This window comes from Bos indicus, chromosome 18, assembly GCF_029378745.1.
Source record: "Bos indicus isolate NIAB-ARS_2022 breed Sahiwal x Tharparkar chromosome 18, NIAB-ARS_B.indTharparkar_mat_pri_1.0, whole genome shotgun sequence".
NCBI lineage: Eukaryota > Metazoa > Chordata > Mammalia > Artiodactyla > Bovidae > Bos > Bos indicus.
Genome location: NC_091777.1, coordinates 2,617,119 through 2,627,320, shown reverse-complemented (window position 1 = coordinate 2,627,320; position 10,202 = coordinate 2,617,119). Strand labels below are relative to the sequence as shown.

At 40.7% G+C, this 10,202-nt stretch overlaps 1 protein-coding gene across 1 annotated transcript in view; it reads left to right on the top strand.

Moving 5' to 3' along the window:
• The window catches only part of GLG1 (golgi glycoprotein 1), a 127,656-nt gene that overhangs the window by 69,774 nt on the left and 47,680 nt on the right, over nucleotides 1–10,202 (top strand). Inside the window, exon 2 of the mRNA XM_070770311.1 lies at nucleotides 9,468–9,500. Within this exon, the coding sequence (XP_070626412.1) occupies nucleotides 9,468–9,500 (33 nt within the window). The remainder of the gene's footprint in view (nucleotides 1–9,467; nucleotides 9,501–10,202) is intronic.

Below are 10,202 nucleotides of genomic sequence, written 5' to 3'. Positions count from 1 at the left end.
GCCAACATCCGTTGGATCATAGAAGAAGCAAGAGAATTCAGAAAAACATCTACTTCTGCTTTATTGATTATGCCAAAGCCTTTGACTGTGTAGATCACAACAAACTGTGGAAAACTCTTAGAGATGGGAATCCTAGACCACCTTACCTGCCTCCTGAGAAATCTATACGCAGGTCAAGAAGCAACCATTAGAATCAGACGTAGAACAACAGACTGGTTCCAAATAGCCAAAGGAGTACGTCAAGGCTGTATATTGTCACCCTGCTTATTTAACTTCTATGCAGAGTATATCATGTGAAATTCCGGGCTGGATGAAGCACAAACTGGAATCAAGATTTCCGTTCGGGCTGGATGAAGCACAGGCTGGAATCAGGATTTCCGGGAGAAATATCAGTAACCTCAGATATGTGTTGACACCACCCTTATTGCAGAAAGCGATGAAGAACTGAAGAGCCTCTTGATGAACGTGAAAGAGGAGAGTGAAGAAGTTAAAACTTAGCATTCAGAAAACTAAGATCATGGCATCTGGTCCTGTCACTTCGTGGCAAATAGATGGGGAAACAATGGAAACAGAGTTTATTTTCTTGGGCTCCAAAATCACTGCACATGGTGAGTGCAGCCATGAATTTAAAAGACACTTGCTCCTTGAAAGTAAAGCTAGTCTTTTGACCAACCTAGACAGCATATTAAAAAGCAGAGACATTACTTGCTGACAAAGGTATGTCTAGTCAAGGCTATAGTTTTTCCAGTAGTCAAGTATGGATGTGAGAGTTGGACTGTAAAGAAGGCTGAGCACCAAAGAATTGCTGCTTTTGAACTGTGGTGTTGAAGAAGACTCTTGAGAGTCCCTTGAAGTGCAAGGAGATCAAACCAGTCAATCCTAAAGGAAGTCAACCCTAAATATTCATTGGAGGAACTGATGCTGAAACTGAAACTCCAATACTTGGCCCACCTGATACAAAGAACTGACTCATTGGAAAAGACCCTGATGCCGGGAAAGATTGAAGGCAGAAGGAGAAGGGGACGACTGAGGATGAGATTGTTGGATGGCATCACCGACTCGATGGACATGAGTTTGAGTATACTCCAGGAGTTGGTGATGGACAGGGAAGCCTGATGTGCTGCAGTCCATGGGGTGGCAAAGAGTCGGACACGACTGAGTAACTGAACTGAAATATATATATATCTCAGAAGCAAGAGCCTCCTAAGAAGGCAGTAATGGCCAAATAGTTAGCACATTGTGCTTTGTCACTGTGTCTGCTCTTGGGGAAGAGGAAGAGAAGATTGAGGCTAGGGAAGTTGCTGCCTTGTTTGCACAGAATGCACAGTGATTGGAAAACAGTTGGAATGCAAAGGCCTGAGCAACAGGCAACTGCAGGAGCTGGCTGAAATGGAAACCAAGAAAGCAAACATGAAAGGGGCCTTGACTAACAACCAGTTCAAATGATCAGGAACTTTCTCTGAACCCGGACTGAAAGCAAACATTTAGATTAGGAGGAAAAGGATATTTTCTTTGATACCATGGCCTGGCTGCTACCTTTATGTCCCCAGCAGAAGGCTTTATGTTGCGCTCTTTGATTCTTCTATATTCAGTGAAGTCTATGAGTCCATATGACCTGCTTTCTAGAGATGGATTTTTCTGAATCTTTTCTGTTTATAGTATATAGGTCTTCGCTACTATTTTTTTTTTCCCCATTTGGTGTAAACTTCTTGAGCTATGTAAAAACTCTATGAATAGATCAGTGCCTAAGTATCTCCAGTTTCTTAAGTAGCTGTTCTTATTCCTTCTTCAAAGTTAATAAAATATTTAAAGATTATTTTAAAAGTATTTGCATATTTTTTCCCAGTTGTTACCCCACCACCCACTGGGGAAGCACACAAGTAAATAATAATAAATTGAATCACCACTCTCTACACTGTATTTAGCATAATGTATTAATTAGGACTAAAACAAACCATTATTTGACATGAGTTTGAGCAAGCTCTGGGAGACTGTGAAAGATAGGAAAGCCTGGCGTGCTGCATGGGGTCACAAAGAGTTGGACACGACTGAGTGATCGAGCACACAGACACACCATATGTTGTTGTTTAGTCGCTAAGTCTTGTGCAACTCTTTTGAGACCCCATGACCAAGGCTCCTCTGTGCATGGGATTCTCCAGGCAAGAATACTGGAGGGGGTTGCCATTTCCTTCTCCAGGGGATCCTCCCAACCTAGGGATCAAACCCATGTCTCCTGCATTGCAGACAGTTTCTTTACCACTGAGCCAGCAGGGAAGCCCTTCCCCGTCGCCTGGGAATGGTCCCATGGTGCTCCCTGCGTCCTTGCTCAGGTCTCAGCCTTCTGACCTCCTCACCTTGGTGGTGTGCCTTGTCGCCCCCTCACCCCTGCCCACACACAGCGCCATATCAGCAAATCACAGCCTCCTCATGTCAGCAAATCACAGCCTCCTCGTAAGACTGCCGTTAGTTGTTCCCTCCTCTGTTAGTCTGTCTGATTTCTGTCATCCTAACTCAGAAAGCATGGTGGTACTTCTTTCATTCTTTAAAATATTAGCTCCTTCAACTCCACAGTCAACTTTGTGTGATGGTTAGGTGTAGAATCATGTTTTACCTCCCTTATCATATGTACTTGAGAGCCAGCCATCTGTAACTCTCTGTCTTCCTTTCTTTTTACCTCCCACTGAACCTGTTCGTAAATCCTTTCTGAAAAGATGAGTGAACGTTAAAGAATCATATAAAAGCAAAGCTCTTGAGTGAATCAGAGCATTGTTGGAGGGCACAAAGCCTGTGCTGATCGCTGTTATTTTGGTAAAACAATCCTTAGCAGCTATCCCTGGGTACAAATAGAAAATAATTCTGGTTGAGCCAGAATGAGGCACTAAGAGGAACTTAGTTATGAATCTGACTGAGGGTTAATGTTCAGTTTACACTTGCGCAGGAGAAATTTACCAAGACTGAAAGACTGAGTTGATCTAATCATCACCCACTGTAGTGTTTTCAGTTTGCTTTTTTGGTGGCGTGAAGGAAGTGGTTTGGGCCTAGTTAATAAATGAATTGCTTATATGACTGGAAGTTTACTGGGTCCTTCAAGAATAAATTTGTAGAAGAATTTACCTACTGCTGCAGCAGAATGTTCCTCAGAAGGAGGCATCAGGCTGTTTCCTAGCCTTCAGATTTTTGCAAGGCCACGAAAGCAGCAGTACTGCTGATTTGTTTGTTTTCTCTTGGTGTTTAATGCATAGAGTCTATTGCCACTGAATTTAGTATCAGGTATGATCTGGTGGGTAGTTCAACTGGAGTAGATGTGATTATAGAATGTTTCATATTTTAGACACAGTCTAACTCCCAAGCATTTCTGTTTTAGAAACTGGGACAACTTCCAAGTTAGTTTTGTGACTCCTTTAATTTCTCCTGCCAGACTCATTAACTCAGCCTATTCGCCTTTGGGGAAATCATACTTCCAGACTTGTACTCTCTGTAAAAATCATCCTCTTAAGTGAATGTGATGGTTGAATTAATTGAGAACATTCAGACTCAACCTTTCCAGCAGTGTATTCTGAAACCTGTTTGTTTTGATTTTGACCAGCCGAGAATGATTAAGATCAAGCAGTAGGAAACTGTAATCATAATATGCAAATTACCTGCATTAAAGGATGTGGAATTCAAATACTGCTATTTTTCAGTTCCACGTCTCAGATTTTATAGACTCAGAGAGCCGGAGAGAATCTCAGTCATCTTAGATAAATGCTTCTTTTTTAAAAAAACATAGTACACATTTATTTTAAAAAAATCCAAATATAAGTGGACCCATACAATTCAAACCCATGTCATTCAAGGGTCAGCGGTATTGCAGAGTGTCATTAGTTTTGATTATAAACTTTGATTATTATTCCGAAGACTGCTATAGTAATGTCTAAATAATTAACAATGTGTTTCAGGTGTACAGCAAAGTGGTTCAGTTATACATATTCATGTATATTCTTTTTGAAAGTCTGTTCCCATTTATGTGGTTATATAATATTGAGCAGAGTTCCCCATGCTATACCATAGGTCCTTGTGGGTTACTCATTTCAAATATAGCAGTATGAATGTGTCAGCCCGAACCTCACTAGCCGCCCCTCTCTTACCCTTCTCCCCTGGTAACCAACCGTAAGTCTGTTTTCCAAGTCTGTGAGTCTGTTTCTGTTTTGTAAGTAAGTTCATTTGTGTCTTTTTTTATTTTTTTAAGATTGTCCATATAAGCGATAATCATACAATATTTGTCTTTCTCCAACTTATGGATCTTTTTGAGATGATGATAACAGCTGTGGATTCTCTTCTCAGGAAAACATACTTGCACGCAGAAGTTTGCGTTCTTTTTCAAGACAACCTTACTCCTAAGTCTGTCATGAACCCTAGGTGATGAAATCCCTGTTTTAGTCCAAAGCTTGTCCTCTAGGGTCTGAAGAAGTGAGACATCTGAAGTCACAGAGCTTCTGTAGCTGACACTACTGCTAATCTGTTGTGTTTCCTCCCCCCAACACCCCCCTACACACACAAACAATTTCTATCCCTAAAAGCCCATTCTGAGTTTACGGAACTTAGAGGAAGGGTTAGGGGTGTTAAACCTTAAAATCAACTGTTTCAGCTTGTCTTACTTACCCAGTTAGGAGATTAAAGTATAGTAATATCCCAAACATTTGAATCACTGATTTAGAAAAGTCAAATGAACTAATCAAAGTTTTTTATAACCTGTTGTGGTTATTTGAAGGGCTCATCCGGATCCCTTTCCATGTATGCTCAATTGTGTCCTACTCTTTGCGACCCCATGGACTGTAGCCCGCCAGGCTCCTCTGTCCATGGGATTCTCCACGCAAGAATACTGGAATGGGTTGCCATTTCCTTCTCCAGGGCATCTTCCTGACCCAGGCATCAAACTTGGGTCTCCTGGCATTGACAGGCGGATTCTTTACCACTGAGCCACTGGGGAAACGCCAGTCTAGATCCATAGTTGATCTCATTACCAGTTTCTTACCCAGGCCGCTGGCCTCTGAATTCATCAAATAAATCAATCCAGAGCACTTGTTCCGTTTATTCATCCTGTCTACCTTTCTTTGATTTATTTTTTTGTTTGGTGTTTGTTTGGCCATGAGGCATGGGGGATCTTGGTTCCCTAACCTAGGATCAAACCCAGGCCCCCTGCATTGGGGGCACACAGTCCTAACCACTGGACCACCAGGAAAGTCCCCTGTCTACATTCCCTTTTCTTGCTCCTCCCAAAGGTCTCCCCGTTATTGTGCTCATCCTGAGCTGCTGACTTTGGGGGGAAGTATCAAGGTAGAAAGTATCACAATAAGCATTGGTTGTCATTTACTATCGTTTAATAAACTTCAGTTTCTGTTGCCTCCTAGAGATGTGCCTTTGATTATGTGATTTGATTTCTGTGAATTTCACTATCTCTATCAGTAAACTGGACACAATACCATTTTTTTTGCCCCACCCCCCCATCATGTTATAAGAAGTAAATATAGCACCCGGCTCAATCCAGTGACACTTTTACTGTTTTCTTCTGCACGCATCACGTTTTTCACCGGCGTCAGCCCGGTTTCTCGGTGCTGTCTGCTGCAGAGAGTGCTCAGGCTGTCTCCCAGGGTGCTGTTGCCACATCGCCGTCCAGCATTAGCTGCGTTCCTTCTGCTTTAGTCACTGTGTTAGGCTGGGGGGCTGCGTCACGTTGTCTTCTTTCTCTTTCCTGGATTCATAATGAGTTTTTTGTTGATACTAACATATGCAGCTTCAGCAGGCTCTTCTCCAAAATTTGATCATTAATTTAACAGAAAGTTATTTGTGAGAGTTTTCATAAGCTTGTCTCCCCCCAGTTTTCCATTGTTAAGAGAACAGTTTTTTAAATTCCAATGAGGAAACACTTGATGTAGAAGACTTTTCGAAGTCCAGATTTCTGTCTCCAGAGTAATAGAGAGTAGCTAATTCTGTGGCAAAGCTTAGCCTCTAATTTGCTGCTTCCACAGGCTAGGAACCTTCACTTTGCCTCTGATTTGAAGGGGTGGGTTTGAGTGGAGGACTGGTTAGAAGGGAGGTTTCAACTCTCAATTTTCTGTCTTCATCATGTTATTATTTGAAAAAATTACTAAGCTTACGCTAGTAGATATGTGTTATTCATAAAATATCAATTATTCTAACATATATTACAAAACCATGAAAGTGTAAATTAAATGATGAGTTTTTCAAAAAAGAAAGCTTCATTTATTTTCTTCCTGAGCTCCAGGGAATCTTCTCAGTTGCATCCCTTTTGGAACGGCCCCTGGGCCGGTCTGAACGTTCAGGCCCAGCTCAAGTCTGCTTTTGCTCATTTGCTTGAACTCACCATTTTATTTCTACAGCTGGACTGTAAACTATCTGTGGTTAGGGACAGTGCCTTACTCTGTAATCCCACAACAATGCCTGGCACAGTTTTGGGTACTTCATATGTATTCAGTATTTACTTGTTGATTGATTTCTTGGGATCATTTTATTTAGAGTGTTATTTCACTGTTAATAAAAGGAAAACAATCTTCAGCCTCTTCTTCCTTAATAGTTCTGGTGTTAGTCCCCATACTCTTCATATCCTAAGGTTAAAGATCATCAAGCCTGTCTGTGTGTACAGATTTTCAGAAGTAGATGTGCTGTCTGATGAAGTAACTCGATTGTGACCTCGTGGCAGCGGTGCAGGCTTGGAAGCACACCTGTGTGAGCACCCACATCTGTTTTTGTTCCTTGAGATCTCTGTCTTTTCGTTTCTTATCAAATGGCTGAGTGCTCAACTGTAGCATTTTCTTTCCTTTTTTTTTTTTTTTAATACTTTTTCTAGAGTTAATTTGTGCTGGTATTGTGGGTTTGAAGTGAAGTGAAGTAGCTCAGTCGTGTCTGACTCTTTGCGACCCTGTGGACTGTAGCCTACCAGGCTCTTCCCTCCATGGGAATTCTCCAGGCAAGAGTGGAGAACCCACTGGAGCGGGTTGCCATTTCCTTCTCCAGGGGATCTTCCCAACCCGGGGACCGAACCCGGGTCTCCCACATTGCAGGCAGATGCTTTAACCTCTGAGCCACCAGGGAAGCCCTGTGGGTTTACTACTTTGTGTTTTGTATTTTTTAGGTTTCTGTTCTGTTCTTCTGAACAACTACTCTGTCCTTTAATTCTATAGGCTTTTTTAAATTTATGAGAGTAAATTATTTGTAATTACACTTAAAAATTCTTTATAACTGTTCAATGAATCTCAGTGGCTTAACGTCATAATCTTTTTCTCATAGCATTCCTATATTGTCATCTTCTCGTTGTGAATAGAAAAACTATAAAGGAAAAAAATTGTCAGTTGCAAATCAAGACAGTGAGAGAGATAAAAAGCAAGCCTGATCTTCAGATTTGCAGTTCACTTACGTCTCTGTGGACTTTGTCATTCCTTCCTGAAAGGTGCGGCACTGCGTACTTACTAATCTGATTCACTAAATCAGATCATTACAGTTAATGACAACTTAAAGGTTTTGAGGTTTTTATTATTTCATTTTCCTGATAGGCTTGTTAGTCAGTTTTCCTTCATTACAGACACCCTCAAAACTTCAAGGGCTTTCTGCTGCACGCATCTCTCCTTGTCCTTGCAGCTTTCTGTACGTGTTCTTCACAAGAGTCAGAGTACAGGCCCCCCCGAGCACATGTAAAGCCTCTGCTCATGTCATGCCTGCGAGCATCTCACTGGCCAGAGCAAGTCAGCAGCCCGGCCTGACCTCAGTGGGGCAGGGGGTGCGCTTGGTCCACAGCAGGAGGCCGTGCAGAGTCACGAGGACAAAGGGCAAGGGATATCAAATCCTATTAAGAGTGGAGAGCTGGGAGCAATAATCCAGCCTACCACTGTAGGGAAGCAGGATGTTAAAACAGTCGTTAATTTGCTAATGTAAGTTTTGTGGACTATGAACATGGCAACACTTTTTTCCCATGAGTAACTTAAATCTTATTTGACTACTTTGAAAATTCTCCGAGCTCTGAATTTCTTTCAAGAATGCCCCTTTAAACCAAAATTATTGTTATGGAAATGAACACAAGTAGAGATGCTAGTGGTGTTAATTGCCATATGTGCTTTGAGAAAGAGGTAGAATTGCTGATTGACTGGAAAAAGTGGACAGTGTAGATGTAGAGGGGATAGATAGAAAACTGCCCAAACAAAAGAAAGCTTTCTTGCAAATAAACTGTTAAGCGTTATAAAGTAGGCACTTGGAATTGAAATGAAGGGAGCAGAGTTAAGCTAGATTAACTCACAGTATGGAGGCGGATTTCTGAGACTCAAACACATCAGAAAGGCATTAAAATATCTGTTCTTACTTAGACAAGAAGGGAGAAAGTTCAGAGGTGGTGTGTTATAATCTCACAATTGCCTAGCAATCTAAGTCAACTCTAGTATATTTTATAAGTACATACAGAAATGAGTTTGTATGTTAGAATTAATGCCTGTTAAATACTGTAGTGGAATGAATAGTTCCTTAGAAACCCTTTTCTTCTTGAAGTGATGCTCGGTGTCTCCGTTTAGCTTGCTAATATTTTCTCTTTTCTGTGCTGCCTTATTTCTTTCCTTGAATAGGGAGAATCTTTTTATTTAGAAAAATAGCATCATTTACAACCTTTGTCAGGAATATTTCATAGAGGGGAGACAGAATTGACTTCGCTTGAGCTGGTTCGAAAGCTATGGAAACTCAAAGTAGATAGTACTGTACTATTGTGTGCATTATGACAGCTGTATCTCCTTTACTGGTATGAACAAGGAAAGTAAAGGAGCGTATGGCAAAGCTGTGCAGTTTTAAGCTTAACCTCATCTACTTGTTTGTCACCGAAATGAAAGTTCATTTATTCTCTGTTGTATGTACTTGGCTTTATGAGCAAATGTATTCACGGGAATATATAAATAGTTTGGTTTTTTGTAATGTTATATTTTTAATCATAGACCTGCAAGGTTATGGACTCTTAAGGTTACAAATATAGTACAGGGAGGTCCTGTGTACCCACCACCTTGCCTCCCCTAATGGTGACATGAGCCTAATTTGTAATCATTGTCAGACATTTTTTGCCCTCTTTAGTAAGCCTGCCTTTTTCAGAAATCTGACTTTCTTTAAAGCAAGAACACCTATATTGTGCCCAATCCTCTTTAGCTTTCAGGATTATGAAGTATTGTGTAAGGATCCTTCTGCCAGTGTTGCTTTATCTCTTTACTACATTCCTCTCCATTTTCCCAGTTTCCAGATTGTACCATGGATTGCCAAGGGACTATGTTTCATCTGCTTTTCTGGTATATTGCTCCTCAGCAATCTAAAAATCTGCTCCTCCTGTTGAAGAGATATAATCAGTTGAATATTCAGATTTCTTGTTTTGAGTTTATTTTGCTGGTATTTGAAAACCTGAGAGGATTTTTTTTTAACAGCGTCTCTTTTTTTTTTTTTCCTTTTAGCCTGAAAATGAAATTTCTTCAGACTGCAATCATGTAAGTATGGATTTTCCATAATTCGCCATGTGTGTTTTATGTATATGATGGCAGATATTAGGATGCTCTTCCTTTGTTCTGGGAAGCATAATGTTTTCTTAAATGCACTTAATCTTAACAAGAGAATGATTAACCTTATCTAAGGGCCATGATAAATCTACAAATAGTCCTCCATTGTAGAAACCAGCAAGCTCGGCCAAATAACATTTGTAAACATAACTTTTCTTCAGTTACAGCTACCATATGAAATTGTTTCTTTGCAAGTCAAGTTTACAATGTTAGAGTTTTGTCTTTTAAAGTTATTTCACTTAGTCATCATAGAGTCATCTACTGTGTGCCAGACACTATGATGGAAACTGGACACAACTAAATACCTCGAGGATGGAGACAGGCTCGAGCTGGCAGATACAGACTCCAGAGATAACTGCGACTGATGCATTCACTGTCATATCTGTATCTCCATATCGTATACAGTCTAACATTAAAAGGAACCGATGTGAAATCACATCTGTGCAAAAAGCACTGAATGCTTCGGCAAAAGCCTGTAAGAGCACAGTGGGGACACAAAAGTGAATTTTGCCCTGGTGGGTTGATGTCCGGAAACATCTAATAGTGGAGATGATACTTGAGTTGTGTCTTCAAAGAGGAGTAGTTCTATATCTGACAGTACTGGAAGAAATCACTCCACCTCCACATTATTTG